General features: G+C 37.7%; 1 protein-coding gene across 1 annotated transcript in view; it reads left to right on the top strand.

Moving 5' to 3' along the window:
• The first annotated feature begins 380 nt into the window (after positions 1 to 380).
• The window catches only part of LOC123833187 (cytochrome P450 7B1), a 161,807-nt gene continuing 139,828 nt past the window's right edge, over positions 381 to 22,359 (top strand). The window contains exon 1 of the mRNA XM_045861308.1: positions 381 to 733. Coding sequence (XP_045717264.1) covers positions 621 to 733 — 113 coding nt within the window. The 5' untranslated portion in view covers positions 381 to 620. The remainder of the gene's footprint in view (positions 734 to 22,359) is intronic.

The raw sequence follows: 22,359 nt of genomic DNA, 5'->3' as shown, positions 1-22,359 counted from the left end.
TGTCCCTACACACAACACACTCTCAACAAAAGCAAATAGGACGTGCGGGGTGACAAGGCAGCCCGAGGCAGCGCACTCCGCAGGTATCTGCCACCCGCCTGCCGGACTCTCGGGTGCTAAGAGAACCCCGGTGTCAGAACGTGACGGGCAAAGTCCTGCTCTCCTAACGGGCAAGCAAGGTCCCTCTTGAGGGGCGCGGGCTAAGGGACGGAAAACCTAAGCCACACTCACTGCCAACTCAGAACAGAAATCCCCCTCCTCCAGGCCTTTAGAGGCTCACTCTCGGGAAAACCCAACGCTTTCCCTTTCTACGGCCCTTCTTCCCGCCTGGTTTTCAAGGAGTAGCCAGGAGGAAGGCGTAGCCGAGCGGGGCGGTGCGCGTGGGTGGGAGTTGTGCCGGGGGAGGGGAGTCCGGGAACTTTGAGACCCAGCCTCCAGGGGTCCCACCGTGGCATCCCGACAGTGCCCAGGACAGGCCAGCCTCTTCGGCCAGACCGCGCGCAGAGGAGAAACCGCGCCAGTCTGCAGAGTCGCAGCCCGCACCACGGGGAGAGACCTGAGCAGCTCACTGCGGTCGCGGGTCGCGCGCGAACCGGACTGCGGAAGAGGTGTCTGAGAGCATGGGCCGCTTCCCGCTGGAGACGTTGCTGCAGAGGCTACTCAGCCCCTGGGGCCTGGCCCTGGCCGCGGCCCTGCTCCTCCTGGTCCTGTGCCTACGTGCCCGGCGCACCAGGTAATGCCTCCCCGAGACCTCCCTGCGCGGCCCCGCGGCCGGGGCCACGCATGCGCTCTGGGACCCCTGGACCGTGCGCAAACCAGAGGACCTAGAGACCCCTCCAAGATTTTGGGAGCAGATAGTCGAAACTTGCGGGACACCGGCGCCTATTGAGATCCTGTGTAATGATAAAGGCTTTTTCTGCCTCTCTCCCGTACATACGCATACATATGAAAGCGCCGGGACCCAATTCGATATGCTGTTCCAGTACAGTTTGTAATAAGCCTTAGGTTTGTGTTATACATTATGCATGACGCACGGCTTCCAAACACATTTTGGTGCCTTCTTACAGCGAGTTGATAACTTCAACGCCTAGAATTCATTGAGCATTTCGGGAGGGGAATTTTGTTTTACATTTATTTCATTTGGTTAAAACTGAATGTTTCGGGAATTGTGTGGTATGGACGGTAACTCTGGGTGCCTCTCTGCTTCAGTTCACCTCATTGTACTTCATCTGGAAAAAGCGAAATAAAAGTACCTCTACCTTTCCTATTTCCCTCCATTCCCCTTTCCCTCTGGTAATCACCATAATGTTGTCTGTCTATGAGGGTCTTTTGTCTGTTTTGCTCAATCCCTTCACCTTTTTCACCCAGCACCCAACGCCCTCTCCTCTGACAGCTGTTGTTTTATTAGTCTGTTTCTTTTTTGTTAGTTTATTTTGTTCATTAAATTCTACATGTAAGTAAAATCATATGATATTTGTCTTTTTCTGGCTGCCTTATTTCACTTAGCATAATGTTCTCCAGTTTGATCCATGTCACAAAAGGTAAGATTTCCTTCTGTTTTTACAGCCAAGTAGTATTCCACTTTGTAAATATACCACAGATTTTTAAAAATTTGTTGACACTGTTACAGATGTCCCCATTTTCCCTGCCTTTGCCTTCCACCACCCAGCTCCCAACTGTGCCTATGAGTTATGTATATTCATTCTTCTGCTGATGGGCATTTGGGCTTTTAGTCTGATGTAGTCCCACCTTTTTTCCTTTTGTTTCCTTGTCTGAGGAGATATATCAGAAAAAATATTGCTGTGAGAAATGTCTGAGATTTTACTCCCTATATTTTCTTCTAGGATTTTTATGGTTTTGAGTCTAACATTTAAATCTTTAATCCATTTTGAGATTATTCTTGTATGTGGTGTAAGAAGGTGTTCTAGTTTAACTTTTTTTGCACATATCCGATTTTTCCAACACCATTTATTGACTAGAAAATCTGTCCACCACTATATGTTTTTCCCTCCTTTGTCAAATATTAATTGACTATAAAGGTGTAAGTTATTTCTGGGCTCTATTCTGTTCCAATAATCTAGGTGTAAAAGACCTGTACTTGGAAAATTATAAAATACTAAAGACAGACACTGAAGAAGAGCCCTGGCTGGGTAGTTCAGTTGGTTAGAGTGTCATCCTGATATGCCAGGGTTGCAGGTTTGATCCTGCAGTCAGGAAACATACAAGAATCAACCAATGGCCCTGGCTGATGTAGCTCAGTGGATTGAGCACCAGCCTGCGAACCAAAGGGTTGCCAGCACGATTCCTGGTTGGGGCACATGCCTGGGTTGTGGGGCCAGGCCCCCAGCTGGAGGCACATGGGAAGCAATCACACAACAATGTTTCTCTCCCTCTCCCCTTCCCTATCCCTCTCCCCCAAAATAAATAAAATCTTTTAAAAAAATCAGTCAATGAATACATAAATAAGTGGAACAATAAGTCAATCTCTCTCAATAAATAAATGAATAAGTAGATAAAAATGTTTAAAAAGAAATTGAAGAAGATACAAGTAAGTAGAAGCATATACAATATTCAGGAAGAATTAACATCATTAAAATGCCCACACTTCCCAAAGCACTCTATAGATTTTTTTGCAATTCCTATCAAGATACCAATGGCATATTTTGCAGAAGTAGAACAAACATTCCAAAAATTGATATGGAACCACAAAAGGCCCCCAAATAGCCACAGTAGTCTTGAGAAAGAAGAACAAATTTGGAGGAATAACTTTACCTGATATCAAACTATACTACAAGGTCATAGTATAGGCCAATCAAAACCATCTGGTACTGGCATAAAAATAAAGGTCTAGATCAATGGAAGAAAATATATTTTAGACACCTTTCTATGTCATGTTATTGAAATCATTATTTGTAATTATTTTATAGAGATATACCATGCTGACACACAGATATCTTTGTGTTTTGGGGAAGTATTTGTGTAGGATTTTGGAGTTGTCAAATATACATGTGCCTCACATTTTAATAGATGTCACCAAAGTACTCTAAGTCCCAATTTATGTTACTACTAATGAGTTATGTAAGCTCCAGCTTCTCCTTTTCCTGTCATACTGGTATAAGTCATTTTAATTTCACCAATTTGATATTAATAAAAATAAACCTTTACATCATCTCAATTTTTATTTATTTACTTTTGAGGGACTTTGGAATTCTTAAAGGAGATAATTATCTCTTTGTTTTTGTATGGTTAATAATGAATGATCATTAACTACTTCTGATTATTAGGAGCTGTTATATAAAAGGTATCTTTAAACTTTCATATGAGCTATAATTATTTTTACTATTGTTATTAGTATTTAAGAGTTTCTGGATATACCTCTTGCTTAGAAAGCCCATCCACACTTCAACATGATAAAAACATTCACCATTATTTTCCATTTAGTTTATTTTTGAAGTATTTTACACATACATATTACATTTTTATTTTCATTCAATATCCATCCTTTGAACAATTATGTCGGACAAGTTTGTAATATAGCATAATATAGGAATGCTGGATATTCTAAAGCAAACATTTAAATGTTACCTAAAAAATTGGTAAAAATTTTTCAAAATAGGTAGACATCAGCTCAGAGGTCATTTGTTGTCCTTGGCCACCTACCAGCTCATTCCTCCTCTTTTGAATATAGCACTTGGATTTCCTTCTGTGAAATTGTTTTCCCTTTTAGATATGATCTGGTGAGACTGTCAACCACAGAAGCTGTTACAGTGTCCTTCAGGAGAGAGTACAGTGGCTTGACCTAGAGTTGTAACTGTGGGGTTGATGGAAAGTAAGTAGAATCAGGATATATTTTTGGTGGTAAAGTCAATAGGACACACTAAAGGAATTAACATGGCATATAAATGAGAGAAACGTCAACAATGAAGTTTAGAAGGTATTTTTTCTCCATTTTTTATGCTTCTTGTCTGATCATCTGTGCATAGTGTGATGTTGTTTCCTGAGATAGGATTTCTGGGATTTGAGGAGTTCAAAAATTTGATAGGTAATGGGGTATGTATTTCTGGTGCTCAGGGGAGACGTCCAGGCAGGATATAAAATCGTGAAAGTCACAAATATGAAAGTGGCATGTAAAGTCATGAGTGTTGATTTGATCACCTGGTGAGTGAGTCTGATGGAGAAGTAGAGGGCCCCGGCCACTCTCCCCGCTGAAGAGGCTGTCAGAGAAAGAGGAACCAGTAGACTGAGAAAGAAGAGCCAATGAAGGGGAAAGAAACTCAAATGAAGTTGGTGTCCTGGAAGCTAGGGACAAATGTCAACAAGTTGGGGGAGTTATTTGTGTCAAATGTTGCTAAGAAGTCTAGTTTGATGAGGACAAAGAAATTAGTATCAGTTGACAAGATGCAAAATTGGTAAGAGCTATGCAAAGAATTGGTGGGAATGAGTCTCTTTGAAGTGGATTGAAATGCTGTCCTACCTAGCTTCTGAGATTTTATACTCAGACTAGAATGCAATTCAATATTATATTTTATATCTCTTGAGTCCATAATTCCAGTAATTTTATTTAAAAGAATTTCTCTTGGTGAAATAATCATGAAGTTTCTTAAAAATTTAACCTTGACACAGTTCATTAGGACTGCTTATTATAGTGAAACATTAGGAAAAAACTAGATTATCAAAAAATGCCTTATTTAAAGTATTATTTATTGCTTTAAATGCTTTATTTAAAGAAATTCTAGTATGTCCAATAATAGAAAATCATGTAGCCATAAAACATATAATGTAGAATATACAAAGATATGGAAAGCCATATTCAAGCTATATTAAGTAATAAAAATTATAAAACAACATGTTCATATACACGGTATTAATGACTTCCAGCCAGAGACCAATAGGAACACACCTATATTTGAGCAAGAAGATTTATTGTTTATTGTTTATTGCAGTGAAAAAGAACACATACCATTCAGTCTCCATAGAAAACAGTTAAAAAGACTATTTTGAGCATGTGGTTTAGGACTTTGGAGAGGGTTTAAGGAAACAAGGTTTTGCTCTATTGGTAAAGTACTGTCAGAAAGTGGAAGCTGTTCTGATTGAACATTATTTTTTAATTCCATTTTATTTATTTTTACTGTTTAAATTCTATTTTTCAATTCAATATTATTTTGTATTAGTTTCATGTGTATAGCACAGTTAAACCACCATGTACTTTACAAAGCATTTCCCCAATATTTCCAGTGCTCACTTGGCACTATACATAGTCATTACAATATTATTGACTTCTGTCCATGTTCATGAGTCCTTTTTCTTTTTTGCTCATTCCTTCTACTCCCAAAGCCCCATGCCCCTCCGCAGAGCTGTCAGCCTGCTCTCTATCTATAAGTCTGTCTCTACTTTGCTTGTTAGTTCAGTTTGTTCATTAGATTCCACATATGAGTAAATCATATGGTATTTGCCTTTCTCTGACTGGCTTATTTCCCTTAGCATAATGTTCTATGGGTTCATCCATGCTGTTGCAAAGGACAAAAAATTTTTTTAATGGCTATGTAGTATTCTATTGTGTAGATGTCCCATAGTTGTTTTATCTACTCATCTACTGATGAGCGTTTCCATATCTTGGCGATTGTAAATAATGCTGCAATGAACATAGGGGTGCTTAAGCTGGGCAGCTGAGTAGTATAGCTGGAGACATTGATTAAGCCTAAGAGAAAGCCTGCAGGCAAAAGTGGATCTCTGGGAGCTCTGAGACTTGAGTTGACCCTACCCCAGGCCCAGCGCTGGATAAAAACCTGCCTTGGTGCTCAGCTTGGTTCTTTCTGCACACACCCAGGTCCAGCACAGGGAGCTACAAGCTGTGGATCACTGATAGCTCCAAATAGGTTGCCTAGGGCCAGTCACAGGCAGCATTGTACATAGGTTTGATCCAGAGTCTTTGCAGATCTACCTGATACATAGACACAAACACAAAGAGGCAGCTAAAATGGGAAACAAAGAAACAGGCCCCAAATGAAAAAACAAGCAAACAAACAAACAAACAAGAGAATCCTCCCAAAGAACAACTAAATGAAATGGAGGCAAGGAATTTATCATATATAGAGTTTAGAGTAATGATTAAGGATACTCAATAACATGAAAAAAGACATAGAAAACATAAAAATGGACCAGTCTGAAATAAAGAATGCAATATCTGAAATAAATAACACTCTGGAAGGAATAAACAGTAAGTTGGATGAAACAGAGGATCACATTAGTGATTTGGAAGACAAGATGGAAAAAAAACACCCAAGCCGAGCAGCAAAAAGAAAAAAAAATTAAAAAATGAAGAGAGTTTAAGAAACCTTTAGGACAACATGAAGAGTAACAACCTCCAAGCAGATAGGAATACAAGGGGAATAAATGGTGATGGAAAAAAAGAATAAAAAATAAAAATACAATAAAAATAAATTAAAAAAAACATTATTGACTATATTCCCTATGCTTATGAGTATTCCCATGAGTATTTTGTAACTATGAGTATTCCCATGAGTATTTTGTAACTATGAATTTGTACTTCTTAATCTTTTCACCATTTTCACCTAGTCCCCTCCATGACTTCTCCCAGCTGGTAACCATCAGTCTGTTCTCTGTATCTTTGAGTCTGTTTCTGTTTTGTTTATTTATATTGTTCTTTAGATTCCATAAATAAGTGAAATCATGTGGTATTTGTCTTTCACTGACTGATTTATTTCACTTAGCATAATGTCCTTGAAGTCCATCCATGCTCTTGCAACTGGTAAGCTTTCATTTTTTTATTGAACATCTTTCATAACTCTCATCTATAAGGCAAGAAGAATGGATTGAGGCTAAATTGGTAATTGGTAAATAAACAACAGACACTAATATCAGTAAGGTTTGGGGAATGTTTCTTCATCTTATTGATTTTGATGATTTTGTCAGTATTTAGACATGGTTTTATGTTTGTCTTTTTCCATAATGGTCATGGAGTAGTGTTGCTTTATGTGGATGTTTGTGCAAGTGCATGATCAGTGGAAGAACAAGGTATCCTAGCTGTTGGTGCCAAACAAGCAATTAAATCTCAGGGGCTACATCTATCTTTCTTAAAAGTAAAAAAGGTTTCAAGGCTACACCTCAGACGGTTTGGGAGGGTAAAATTTAAATGAAATGTGCAGATTTTTAGTGTAGAGTTTGATTAGTTTTCATAAATGTATATACCAATGTCTCCCATCCCAATCAAGACAGAATATTTTCATCATCCCAGAAAGTTTTCTCATGATACTTTCTAGTTAGTCCCCACTCTTGAACTCTGATTTAGTTTTGCCTATTCTTTAAACTCATATGAATGAGATTTTGTGGCACCTGCTTTTATGTATGGCTTCTTTCTCTCAATTTACTAATTTTGAGATTCACCCATGTTATGGCATGTGTCAGTAATTCATTTATTTTATTGCATTGCAGAATAGTTTTTATATATTAGGTTGGCCAAAAAGTTCATTTGTTTTTTTTTTCATCAGATGGCTCCAGTAGTGCTGAGTTGTCTTTAACTTCATTCTAAACAATTTTGTTAGGTTGTATCATGACAGCTGTCATATCAGCATGCATTTAAAAAATTATCAAAATTGGTGAATTTTTATGTAGCCATTTTAATATTGAAGATGGAAGAAAACAAGCAACATTTTCTTCAAGAAAAGTAAAAATGCAACTGAAATGCACAAAAATTTGTGCAGTGTATGGAGAATGTGCTGTGACTGATCAAATGTGTTCAAAGTGCTTTGTGAAGTTTCTTGCTACTATTGACATTTTGGCTAAATAATTCTTTCCCATGGGGCTGTCTTACACATTGGAAGATGTTTAGCAGCACTCCTAGCCTCTGCCCACTAGAAGCCAATAGTGGGAGATGGCCAACACACTCAAAATATTTCAGGTCAGTAAAGTTATTGGAGAAAAGAAAAATGTGTCTTTTAATTTATGGAAAAAGCTAAACAATTTTTTTGGCCAACCCCAACATATAATGCATATATATTTAGTTTTGAGAGGGTTAAAACCTTAAGGTCTTGGACAAGTTTGATGGGTCATATGGTAAAGACTTATATACCCACAACCATTTTGGAAAGTTGACCCTTTTCCATAGTAATTGCACTATTCTTTACACTTCCACCAGGACTGTCTGTGAGTTCCAGTTGTTGCATATCCTCATCCATACTTAATGTGTCTAGTCTGTTGCTTATAAGCACTATCTTTCTAGATTCTGTATTTTGTTATCCTCCCCTGAAGAGTTTTGGATTTTGTTTTAGTGTGTAGATTTCTGGCTGATTTTCTTGATAGCGCTACATTTCTCTTGGTGGGTCTAGAGGAGTGTCCATTTCCTTGCCTTTTCCAGCTTCTAGAGGCCACCAGAATTCAAAGCTTGTTTTTATATGCTGACATTCCTACCTCTTTCTTATGAGGACCCATGTGATTACATTGAACCAATCCATATTAATCTAGGATAATCTTCCCATCTCTAGGCCCTTAATTTAGTCACATCTGCAAAGTTCCTTTTGCCACATAAAGTAACATATTCACAGGTTTGGGGGATTAAGACATAGACATCTTTGGGGGACATTATTCTTCCCACCATTAGTACTCTCACCAACCACCAAAGATTTATTATTTCCATCCTGCATGCAAAATATATTTACCCCATCCCAACATCCACAAGTCTCAACCCATTACAGCCTCAACTCAGAGTCCAAAAATACCATCTAAACCTTATCATCTCAAAAGTTCCAAATCTCATCATATAAATCATCCAAATAAGGTCTGAGAATCTGAGTGTGATCTATCCTGGGACAAAAATTCCCAAGAACTTCATGGGTCTCCTGAGTATGTCACAGGGATTTACTCTATGAGACAAGAGGCTCCTCCACAGATTATGTTCTCTACCATATTCCTCACTTCCTGGATAACCCCATTTATAGTTCTGGCTTTTTCTGTGATGGCTATGATGAGTCACATGCTTAATCTTTCAATGACTGACTGATACTCTGTATATAGGAATGGAATCTATGACTAAATACTCCAATGTTTTGATTCTTCTGCAGCACTAAGAAAAACTGTCCAGCCACATTTTTGGCCTTCTCTCCAGAGCACTCTTTCCTGACAGTGAATCTCCTAGTTTTGGTTGGTGTCTTTTGCAGTCTGGATAGGCAGAGAGTTCCCGAACTCATCAATTCCTGGTTCTTTTGTGCTTAACAGTTCTTCCCTTCATTGATATCTTTCCTGTCGCATTTTACTAAGGGCAGCAAGAAAAAACTAGGGTGTGTCTTCAACACTTTGCTTAGAAATCCCCTCAGCTAAATATCTGAGTTCATTGTTTACAAATGCTGCTTTCCATGTAACTTCAGGGCACAGCACAGCTAAGCTTTGTGTAATTATATGACAGGGGTTTCTTTTCTCCCGTTTCCATTAAGGTGCTCCCCATTTCATCCGAGCCCTCCCTGGCAGTGCCAGTGCCTTTCATGTTAGTATTTCTACTCACAGCCTGTTTCTGACAATGTAGGTATCCTTTAAGATAATATATTTGTTCTCTACCACATTCCTCACTTCCTTCTGAGTCCTCACTAGGGGAGTTGCTAACATCCGTATTTCTACTCACCCAGCTGTTAAAGGCAATCTAGGACTCTTCTATCATCTTCCTCAAAATTCTCCCAGCCCCTTCCCATTGCCCATTTCCAAAGCCACTTCTACATTTTAAGGTGTTGTCACTTCCAAGTACTGGATCTCTATGAGTTTCCTACTGCTGCTGTCACAAATTACCACAAGTTTAGGGGTTAAAACAACACAGACTTATTCTCTCACAGTTCTGGAGTCAGAGTCTTCCTAGGCTTATATCAATGCATCAGCAGGGCTGAGACCCTTCTGAAGGCTGTAGTGGAAAACATTAGATTTCAAGAACACATCTGAACTCGTGCTGGATGAACAAAGTCTTCAACTAGAAAAAGACCTTTAGGAATGAGCCCAGAAGAGAACGTCTCACCAAATGACATTTCCCAGGCTACCTCAGAGAGAATCTCCTTACTCAGCAGGAGATTCCAAGGGTTCATGAACTCTGTGACCACTGATCAGTTAGACTAACCTATCTGAACCATCTTCCTTAACTGGAAAATGGAAATAACAGCTTTTTCACAAGTGAAGTGCATGAGAAATGTGAACACATTTTATAAAGTGTGAAGTCACTTAGAAGACAGGTTACTTACACCATCAGGTATCCTGGGCACTTCCCAGAGACTCTTCTCTCCTGGTTGCCTGTTGGGGGAAAAAAGTGGGGTGGGTTTCCTTCCCCCTTTCATCTTGTTCCCCCAATATATGTATTCCCACACCACCAAAATGCTTTAATAGGTAAGAAATAAGATATAAACGCTAAGATAAATTTTAGGCAAAGTAAAAATTCACTGATTTTTTTTGAGTTGTAAGATGTCAAGGTTATGTTGATAATGAGTTGTTTTGAAATGTTGATTTGTTGACATCACTGTATCACATTACTTTCTTTGGAATTACTTAATTACTCTCAGACAAGACCCCCAGTGTTGTAGGTTTTTCACATCGTTACCATTGCCTAGAGAATGAGAACTAGGTTGCTATCATTAGTGGATGTTTTTCTTTTGTTCCCCTTTTCTCATATCACAATTAGGAAAAGAATGTGGGCAGCCAAAAGCCAAGTCTTTTCCTGCTGAAGAGTATGCTGAATTTAAGAAGTGAATTTTTGTGTTTTTACATAGGAGGTAGGAAGATCTCTATGTACCTCCGTGGCTCTTGATTAAATGACTAGGCAGTTACTATGTGGTGTTATACCTTCCCTTATTAAGCTACAGAGTTTGAATTGGTCTTGTTACCATTTGAGACAGATTTCAGGCTTGCTTCAATGTTTTATTTTATAACTTGAAAAAACATTTCTGAAAATCCAGAACATTCCTGTTGTGTAGTTCCAGCAACATGGGAGTTCTAAAAAACAAACACTTTGCTGTTTATTTTGTGTGTCATTCAAAGTGACCATTTAATCCTTCATGAGATGGTCAGAACTGCTAATATCATCAGCATTGAGGATTGGTCGATGCTATAATCATATTTGGCTGATAAGTCTCAGCTATCTCTTTAAAAAATCACCTGTTTGCATAAGAGAAATCAATTCAGAATTTGTACTGGATCAGCCTAAATCTGTTACCTTAATCAGAACAAAATATTGGAATGCTTACCTTAGCAACAGAGGGACATTTATGTGTGTAAATTCACACATGTCTCAGTGTCTCCCAACAATGAAACTTTCTTGTAGAGGCAGTATAGCTTAAGGAAGTGAGCATGGCTAGAAGCCAAAATGGACCTAGATCCAAAATCCAACTCCTCCCCTTATGATGCTGACTTTTGAAAAGACAATAAGAAAAGATAGAAATTATAAGACAAAACAAAAAACTTCCACAGTTGAAAGCTTTTTAAAAAGGTGTTAATTGGGCCATAAAGGACCAGGTTCAGGGGCATGAAGTCTAAACCACCAAGAGTGTGCTTAGGTGGAGAAGGTAGCAAGTCCACCATCCTGGAGATGATGGTGCTGTAACACACATCAAGTTTAGGGGAAGATGGAAGTTGTTTTAAAGGAATTTACATTGGCTACAGATAAGGTAGGCAGAATAACAGGAAGTGAGGGCAGTTCTGGGATAGAGTCCAAAAGAAGATGTGTTTGCTCTTTTGGATTGGTTGTGGGCAACAGTTTAGAAAGCTCATGGGAAAGCAAGAAGTGGAGGCCCCTGTGGGGGGGCGGGGGGTGGCACCTGGCTTTCTTCTTTTAGATAGTCTTTGTGGTAGCCACCAGGGAGTAAATTCAAAGTTCCAACATACACTCAGAAGTGTGAGCAGTCTTTTGTTGGTTTGGCCCAGCAGGTGTTAATTAACTCCCACTTACTCTTCCATCCACCTTCTGGCCTGCTGTAATTAATTTAGAACATTTCAGAAATTTTGTCCTTAGCACAATGAATAATGTTGAGGCTGTGCTTTATACCAGGCTCAGTGCTTAGATGTTTTGCATATATTATCTCATGTAATCTTAATTGTTGTTCATGAGATAGCTATTAAGCTATTAGAAGGGATAACACAATAAGAGATTACCTAATTTGCCTCAGGTGGCAGAGCTCTGGGTTTTTGAATCCAGGTCCATTATAGCTGTGTTAGACAGAACAAAGCCTCCTTAACCCTGAGGTTGTTCACACCTTAATGTCGAGAACCTATGACTATATTAGGTTACGTGGCAAAAAGAATTACAGTTGCAGAAGGCATGGAGGTTGCTAATCAGCTAGCCTTAAAATATGGGATGATCCTGAACTATTTGAGTTGACCCCATGTAGCCACAAATGGAAACTGCAAGAGGGCAGAAGAGAAGGTCAACCAACCATTGCAGGCCTTGGAGGTTGGATTAAAGAGTCAAAAAGCCAAAGAACATGTGTGGCCTTTCGAAGCTGGAAAGACAAGGAAGTAGATTCTCCTTTAGAGACTCCAGGAAGGAACCTTGCTCTGCGAACACTGATTTTAGCCAAGGGAGATCCATTTTGGACTTCTGGCCTACAAAGCTACAAGATAATAAATTTACACTGGTTAAGCCACAGGTTTTGGTAATTTGTTACAGAGGCCATAGAAAGATAACACAATAGTCATATTCCCCATGCTCTCTGTATGAAACTATACCAACTCTTCTAAGAAGGTTGCAAAAAGGGGTAAGACTGGGATTTGGATGACTTTGCTGGTTGCCCATGACAAGCAGGATAGAGAGTGAATATTCCTAAATACTCAGTGGCTTTCTCACTTGGCCAATATAAAATAATTTGAGATTTTTTTGGTCCCAAACCTCACAGATTATCATAGGCTATTCATTGATGTCTCTCTTCCTTATCCCTCAATTCATGAGTAAGTTTTGAAGGTTTCTGATGTATTTTGTGTTTCCATGAACCTTTAGGATCTTTTTGAAAATCAGATATAGGTTGTAGGCATTGAGATACAGATGTGATTTGGTCAGGAAACTTTATTTTTAAGACTGGTAGAGTCCTGCTCCCTGCCACCCACAGCCTGGAGAGCTGAGGATAACTCTGAGGATTTATTTTTCATTATTATGTATTTATGTATTTATTTATTATTTATAGTTTACCATCAGTATTATTTTGTATCAGTTTTAGGTATAGAGCATAGTGGTTCAACAATCATAGACTTCACAAAGGGGTCCGCCCCAGTATTTTCAGACTCTGAGGATTTGGAGGTCTAGCGGAATGGGATGCTGTACTTCACTGATTCCTCCCAAAATAGTAAAGCTGAAAGAGCCATCCACTGCACAGGAGAGATTAACAGCTTTTTGTAGGAGAATATTTTGTATTTTATCCAAAATAAAATCCCATCGAAATGACTTCAGGTTACTGTTCTGTGAAAGGCAAAGGACAAAATTACAGAAAGCTACCTTGCTGAATGAGAGAAGGTGACATCTATTATATCATGCGTTTTTATAGCTGCAGTGATCATTTTTATGTCTTTGGCATTTTTTCAACACAGGAGTATTTGGATGGTATCTTTTTTTGTCTCTAGGAAAGTGGAAAGAATTAATTAAGTCTGTAATTGTGTAATACAAAAATTAATAGAAATTTTAATAAAAGTGCTACCATAACAGGATTTAAATCCATTGTCACTTCTCATTATAACTTAATCCTAAATAGTTGGTAGTAATGAAGAAGAAACTTTAAAAGCTCTACTTTAGTTTTAGCACCTAGCACAATACCCATCACTAAGTAGTTCCCAGTGAATATTTGTTGTAAGAGTGAAGGATGAATGGATGAGTTTACTGCTTGGTGCATTAATTGTACCTGTTTCCAGTATAAATATTTTAGAGTTGGAGATCTCAATATCAAAATATACAAACTGCAAATAAAAAGGATAAATCATGTGTCATCCATATCAGGTTTTTGCTGCTTTAATGAAAAAAATGAAGTTTTTATAAGCAAGTGCTTCTATCATGAATATTTAAAATGGAGAACATATTGGTGCAATAATTATTCTTCAGTGTAAACTCACTGAAAACATAGCAATTGGAATGCAGTCAATTCTTAAAGTCCTGCTTCTGAGAATGCAGAGTTTAAAAATATGTATTGTTAACTTTTAGATTCAGATACTGGATTTGTATAACTGTGTTTATGATTCTCTTCCCTGGTATAGGTGGACACTATTTCATTTAACAGATCAGAGCTCCTTTGTGAAAAAGTTGAGCCTTGTTTTGGTTAATCACACAGAGTCACACACATTTTGGTCTTTACACACTGAAAACCAATAATGATAGGATGATTGCTCATAAATATTAAAAGGATAAAGTTTTCTGTTTGAAAATCAAAGTTGCCCTGGTGAAAGGATTGCTTAGTTTCAGTACTATGGACGCTCATACCACTTTACCCCAGGGAGACAAATGGCTTGTTGTTCAGTCATATCTGGTGAGAATTTACCATCCTCTTAGTGCAGGAAGTGAAGGGATTAACATCTTTGAAAGATGGACAGTTACCACTTTAGGTTTGGCACTCCAACATTGTTGACTCTTCTATATGTCTTTGTATATTGAGTTTATAGTAACGTAGACTTATTTTTGACTTGTTATGATGATAGCCAACATTTTTGAGAACTTCCTATGTGCCTACCAGTCATAGAGGCAAGTATTTCATATTCATTATTGTATGGAATTTATTGAATTCTCCCTCATAACAACCTTTTTCATTTTAGAGAGGTAAAAAAGTAAGTCTTATTTAAATAGTATCTTAAAATTATAAAACTAGAATATAGTGCAGTTAGGGTTCAAATATAGTGTTTAACTTCAAGTCCAAATATTTAATACTGTTTTTTCTTTTTTATTATTTTTAAACTTTCTTGTAATAATGTTCTGATATTTGTACTTACACTTTACTAAAGATAAAAGTATTAAGATCTAAAACAACTTTTAAACATTTCTAGTAGAAATTTAACTAAGATATGACTATATACATTTGTACTTTAAAAGAATATGTTGTCTATAAAAAGCAGGAAATAGTAGTCTGCTATCTCCCTCTGACACGACATTGTATGAAAGTCATATGTAGTGAACAGTGTGAGAAAATACCTCTTTTCCTTATCCCATTTGCCAGCTTTATCACCCACTCACTTAATGGCTCAGCAGAGGAGTTGAGGTTAATTGTGTTCCCAATTGCCCTTTATTCAGATCAAATGTCTTTATTATTGTGAATAATACTTTAATTAACATGGGAGTGCAGATATCTCTTTGTGATCCTGATTTCAATTTTGGGGGGGTGGAGGATTTTATACCTAGAAGTGGAATTGCTGGGTCATATGATAGTTCTACTTTTAATTTTTTGAGGAACTTCCATATTGTTTTCCATAGTAATTGTACCAAATTACATTTCTACCAACAGTATGCAAAGGTTCCATTTTCTCCACATCCTCACCAACACTTATTTTATTTTAATAATAGCTATTCTAACAGGTGTGAGTGATATTTCATTGTGTTATTTAATCCTTGCCTGAGGATATGGTTATTGATTTGAGAGACAGAGGAAAGGAGAGAAAGGTAGAGAAACATCGTTATGAAATTTCAACCAGTTGCCTCTCATATAAACCTGACCAGGGACTGAACTGCATCCTATGCATGTGCTGTGACTGGGAATCAAACCCACAGCCTTTTGGTGTATGAGATGAAGCTCCAACCAACTGAGCCACTTCTAGCCAGGACTCTCAATTGTGGTTTTATTTGCATTTCCCTGATGATTACTGACATTGCATACCTTTCCATATACCTTTTGGCCATCTGTATGTCTTCTTTGGAAAAATGTCTATTCACTTCCTTTGTCCATTTTTTTTAATTGGGTTATTTGTTTTTTAATATTGAACTTTAGGAGTTTCCTGTAGATTTTGGATATTAATGATTTATCAGATACATGATTTGCAGAGATTTCCTCCTATCCCATTGGTTGCTTTTTCATTTTGCTGATAGTTTCTTTGCTGTGCAGAAGCTTTTTGGTTTGATATAGTCCTACATGTTTATTTTTGCTTTTGTTGCCTTTTGCTTTTAGTGTCAATCCAAGAAATATTTGTCAAGGAGCTTTTCTTCTATGTTTTCTTCTAGGGGACCTGTCTCTTGACACAGAGAATATTGGGCAGGCTGAGATCCACACTGTAATCTTTCTAAAAACTTATGAAGTTTGATTTAAAATCACTGTTTTCCAAAGGAAAACCATGTTGAAGCAACCTGGAATCAAAGGGGAAGGATATTTTCACCCTCTGGGAATCCATTAAATACAGCTTAGTGTGTTTCCCCTTTTAACAATCCTTCCCAAATGTATTATACAAGCTGTCACACCATTACTGCAGTTCCTATTGCGTATAGAGAAGCAGCATTAAATACTGCATGAGAAAGTGTTACAGACGGTTCAAAGATGTCTTGATAGAGCAAAACTCAGTGGTTCCTGATATGTTTCTTGAATGCTTTCAGATCTATAGTGAGATTTTAATCTTGCTTTGGGTTGAAAGACCTTTTTCATGTGGACAGAGAAGCTCAATACTTTGTGTAGAATGTATAACTTTGCTTTTATTTCTTTGCAGGCACACATGCGACTTCTCTCACTATGCATGCAGTGTATGTGTGTGTGAATATATAAATGTGTAAATATATGTGTGTATATATGTGTATAGATTTCAAACTAGTTCTACCCTTTTTGCTTGTCAGTGTGTTGTACCATATGGTTACAGTATCATGCCAAAAGATAAAAATATTCCTAGACCATATGAAATCACCAGTCAGCTGAAGAAGGGTAAAGACTTTTGACCACAGCATTTGTGACTGTGATGCATTTGAGGACAGTAGTACATGGCTTAATACCCCAATTCTAAAAACAGGACGTATTTTGAAATAAATGTGACTTACTTTTTAAGAGAAGGAATCCAAAAGTAACATCTTTGAAAATCTTATTTTTCTAAAGTAAAGGAATTTATTCAAATCAGTGTTTTTTTTTCTATATGGAAAATTTCCATATTTATATATAAAACTTTCTCCCCTTATTTTACTCTGGTGTTACCATAAAGAGAAGCCTTAGAGATGAAACCTACTCTGCTACAGGTGGATGGAGTCTCTTGGTTGTAGATAATATGGCCACTACACAGTTTCTTTAATTTATTCTGTGAGTGGGATATTTCAACCAAGATAAGAAAGGTATGGAAAATCAAATCCCACAGCATCCCTTAGAGACCATGAAATAAAGTCATAGTAACAATGTGATTCAAGGCTGTTTACTCCCCCCAAAACAAGCAATAAAGGGTCCGCAGGTCATCTACAATATGCCTCACTTGTGCTACTCAGATTTTACTCATTTTAGGTCTCAAGTAGACCCAGGGTCTTTTGTGACACATTGAATTTTGTTTCTAACTAATTAACTAAACAAAAATGGGTGGGGGTGGGGGGAACTTCAATAGTTAATTTTCTAACCAAAGACTGAGTATATTTTTTACTGGAGAGGTAAGTTAATACATAGAGTAAGTGCCATCATCATGACATTTCTAGGTGACAGTTCTGTAAATAGTACTCATGTTATTTGACAAAGATGCAATCTTGATTTTTGTCTCTTCACTAATTATGATTCTTCTTCTTCTTTTGTATTTAATCCTAGTTTTCTTGTTTAACAAAATGATCCTACTGGAGCTTTTTTATAGGATGAGTCTAAAATAGAATGGTCTTGATACACTTCCTCATTTTATAATATATGTTTGAACCCTCCTATTTTGCAATTGAATTCTTAGATAATGGTTCCCTTACCTTGAGACAGACAGGTGCCAAATATGTTCAAGTAAAAATCTTAGTCCAGAAGTATCTGTATATTTTATGTGTTCTTGTGCTTTTCTCTTTGTTCGCTGGAGATCTACCAGAGAGAAATTATTTTAGCCTCAAATATAAATCAACAAAATTGAGTGGGTAGGTAAACATGTTCTTAATTGCAGTGCATTGGAAGATATGTGTAAATTGCATCCCACTTTATAGGTAGCTATAATATTTTTAAAGGGCTAGTCTTTCCTTTTCAGGAGCCAAAGTGACTGATTCATGTCAGTTTCCTTAATCTGCTTTAATATAACTCAATCCCTCTTTGAAACTGCACTTATGCTCTTAAAACAGTCATGTTTGAAAAGAAATTCTGGCCAAACTGAACCAAAAACTGGAGTAGTGTCTGTTTTGGGACTTTAAAAATTGTTACTGTGTTATAAAAAGGAACTCATAAACTAAGAGTCTCAAGCACTGTGCTTATCTGATAGGGTAAGAGGGCTTTTTAAGTATTTTAACGTGACTCAAATTTGTAGGATATCTCATGACCTGTGTAAAAACATTTTGCATAATGCTAGGTTATTTAGTCACTTAAAATTGATCATTTTTCATTTAGAAACCACTTTGAACAGTGGCAGTTTTATAACTATTTATGATATGCATAGATTTATTTTCAAATTCACTCCCTTCTATAGAAACTATAGTTATTTATAAAAAGAGAAAGAAGGAACATGGAGGGACATTGTTTTGGTCTGTCAGAGGCTGACTTTGGAAAATGACTAGAATTTTGGCTGCATCCAGAGCCTGCTTTCCCAGGGTCTCTGAAGCCTTAAGATCAAGTAAGAAAGAATCCATGGCAGTGAGTGCTTTCTTTTTCCAACTGCTGTTTCCAAGTTTCCATTGGAATGCTACAGTTACAACCAGGTCAAAAAAATAACTTAGAGTACTTATCCTTATTAAAAGAAAACAACTAGGGGAGTGATATTTGTGGAAAAGGTAATGATGGAGCTAACTCCTGCAGAGAACATGGCATGATAGCATTTCACACTTATCTCTCTGTGAGCCTCAGTTTTCTCATAAATAAGGATGTCAGGCTAGATAATCACTTTGGAAATGATAATGATTCTGCAAGGATATTGTCATTCTTCAGTTAACCCCACCAAAAATATATATTTCAGCTATCTGGAATGTATATGTCTTCAAACACAGCATGTCTTTAAAAAAAATTCCATTGCAATATCCTTCTTTCTTTCCTTTTAGATCCAGTGCAAAAACTCCACCTGTCTGGAGTTTTTCCAGCTCTTTCTCAGGCAAAATTCACCATCTTCTCTCCCTGCTTCTCCTAGTCTCCCCCAGCATCTCAGAATTCACTTTATGATGTAATTTAATGATCAGTCAATAGACATTACTCCAAGCCATTGTGTTAGGACCTAGTATGAGAATAAGAGTCTGCTTTTCATTCATCTATGTCCTCAGCTCCTAGAAAAAAGTTTGGTATATTATAGGTAGTCAATAAGCAAATCATTAATAATTTAAAAAAGAACTGTCCTTAAATAAAATCAGTGCTCATCATAATGTGGAAAATAAAGCCTGTGGGCAATTTTCTTCGTAGTCATTATTGGTTCATAAAAGTGCTGAGAAACCTGATATACACAGTTGACTCTAAAGATATGAGTCACAGCTTCACATGAGTCAGAGCTAAGCCAGTTAGACAAGTGGGAATTCCTTTTAGTCTGCTTGTCAACTACAGAGTAGTTTCAGGGCCCAACATAAAAGGATCATAAGATCCTGAATCCCAGAGGGTTCAGGGCCATGAGAAACAACTCATTTTTAAAAACTGAGGGCGATACTCTTTCTGAGAATTGGAGAAAAGAGTTGTTCAAATGGGATTAGATGAGGACATTTGGAAATCTGAACATGCTGCCAGAACTCAGATCAGAGGCAAGAAGACCACTTCAAAACACAAATTGGATGAAACTCTTGGTACAAAAACAAAATAGCAGAGGGTGAGGTATTCAATACATTTGTTCCAAATACTTCAGGTGGCAATATGGCAGTATGGTGAAGAACTAGCACTTTAGAACTAGAGAGATAAAGAAGAGTTTAAATACTACCTCTGCTACTTATTTGAGGTAAGACTTTCCACAGTTTATTTTACCTCTCAGAATAGTAGTTTTCGAGGCAGATGGATGAGTTTTGAAAAGGTTTCATTTCTTATACCCTTGAGGGAAAGCAGGTATGCACTATTCAGCAAATAGTTATTGAACTCCTACAATATCCAAAACCCTGAGGGGTGCAGAAAGTACAATAAGATACCATTTCTTCCACACAGAGTATATATAAAGCTGCATTAGGAAAATGTATAAATATGTCTCAATCTTCAAATGTTCACACTTCCCTGCTATATTAGTTTAAGACTGCTTAACACCTACATTTGTCAGTATTTGCACACTTAGTGCCTAACAATACTGACAGGTGAAGTGAGGTGATCCCTTAAGGCTGTGTTTCTTACACTAGGAGAAGCTGAGGCTACTAATGTCAACTGTTACTGTTGACATAAATTACCCAACAGTCACCAAGGCAAAAGAAATTGCTTTCCCTCAGATCCATTAGTCTTTCCTTTCACATGTTCTTTTCAGTTCAATTCAACAAATATGTGTTGGTTGCCTACAATATTCATGCTTTTTTGCTGCTGGATGTACAGAGAGGAAAGTCAATTTCTATGTTTAACCCAAAGTCTACAGAGATACATAAAGGGTCCAGCAATTTTATTACACAATGTGATAGGTAGGCAGGATAGAGATAAGCACACACACACAAATGGAAACAAAACAAAACAACCCTTCATAATAGAGCTATATTAGAGAAATTCTTAGGAGCAGAAACTAGACTGGACTTGGGCTTGGGCTGCATGCGGATGGAGGAAAGAGAGAAGGTGCAAGGATGATTCCTAGGCTTCTAGTCTGAGTGTCTATCACTGGCCATTCAACAAGGTAGAAACTGTTTAGGAAGATTAGGTTTGGGGCCCAGAGGATGAAGTCACTTTTTTGGACATAATGAATGGGCAGTGTCTACAGGATACCCTGTTGTCCTATTGTTGACGTTATTTTTTCTTTGCTTCTAACCTCATGATTTTTATCAGGAAAAGGGGCAGAATGGTGGGTAGGACAGTAGAAATAAATGGAGGTGGCTGTCAGCTGAAGGCGAGTCTCCCAAATGTCACATCTTCCCCAGCATCTCAATGTTACACGTATATGTTATCTACCATTCTTTCACAAGATGCATCTTCTGGGCCAAAGCAATTGGCTTAAGGGTAGGCATGTGACCTAAGAGTCTTTCACCTCATTTTTTTCAAGCTGCAGTTGATATGGAAGACTCCATTCATTTACGGTCCTGGTGCTGTAAAGATGTGAGCCTGGAAATGGCTAGCAGCCGTTTGCCCCATCTTGAGGGAAGCAGGTCTACACCTTGAGAGAAGGTTTAGCTGATTAGCAGAAAAAAAGCAGAGAGGATAACCGAAGGTCATTTTTAATTTCTCTTTTATTTTTTAATTAATTTATTTTTATTGACTTTATTGGGGTGACATTGGCTAATAAAATTATATTGGTTTCAGGTGTACTTTATATAGTACATCGTCTGTATATTGTATGTGTGTTCCCCACCTCAAGTCAAGTCTCCTTCCGTCACCATTTATCCCCCCTTTGCCTTCTTCTACTTCCTCCCGCCCTTTCCCTCTGGTGATCACCTTACTGTTGTCTGTGTCTATGAATTTTTCTTTTTTGCTTAATCCCTTCATCTTCTTCATGCAGCCCCACAACCCCACAACCCCCCTCACCCCTCCAACAGCTGTTAGTCTGTTCTCTATTTATGAGTCTGTTTCTATTTTGTTGGTTAGTTTATTTTGTTCATTAGATTCTACATATAAGTGAAATCATATGGTACTTGTCTTTCTCTGACTGTCTTATTTAAACATTTCTTGAATGTCAAATGTATGCCAAATGAAATTGTTTTAGATGCTCGGCAAATACCAATGAACAAAAGGGACAAAAGTAATTAGTCTGCACTTGAGCTCACATTGGAGGCAGACATTAATAACACAATAAATAAATAAAAAGTTCTATGACATGTTAGGAGTGAGTGCTAAAGAAAAATAGAGCGGAGGGATCTAGAAGTATAACTGGTTGTAATTTTATGTAGGTTAACTTTCATTGAGGAGGTAATAGTTGTGCACAGAATTGAAGTGAGGAGGCGGTGACTGGAATTTTGGTGGGAAGAATGTTTCAGTCAGAAGCGGCAACCAGTGCTAGGACAGTAAAGTGGAAACATGCCTAATGTCTCTGGGGAGCAGTAAGCGGCCAGTGTTCTGAGAGCAAAGTGAGTGATGCGTGATGTGGCTGAATATCAGGTCAGAGAAGTGACAAGTAGTCAGCTTGCGAAAGGCTTTGAAGACTTTTGCAAGGCTTTGGCTTTTATTCCTAGGGAAATGGGAGATATTGGGAAGTTGGGGACAGTGGAGT

Source organism: Phyllostomus hastatus, unplaced genomic scaffold (assembly GCF_019186645.2).
Source record: "Phyllostomus hastatus isolate PE091 unplaced genomic scaffold, TTU_PhHast_1.1 phas_scaffold_21, whole genome shotgun sequence".
NCBI lineage: Eukaryota > Metazoa > Chordata > Mammalia > Chiroptera > Phyllostomidae > Phyllostomus > Phyllostomus hastatus.
This window is presented reverse-complemented; position numbering and strand designations above follow the sequence as displayed.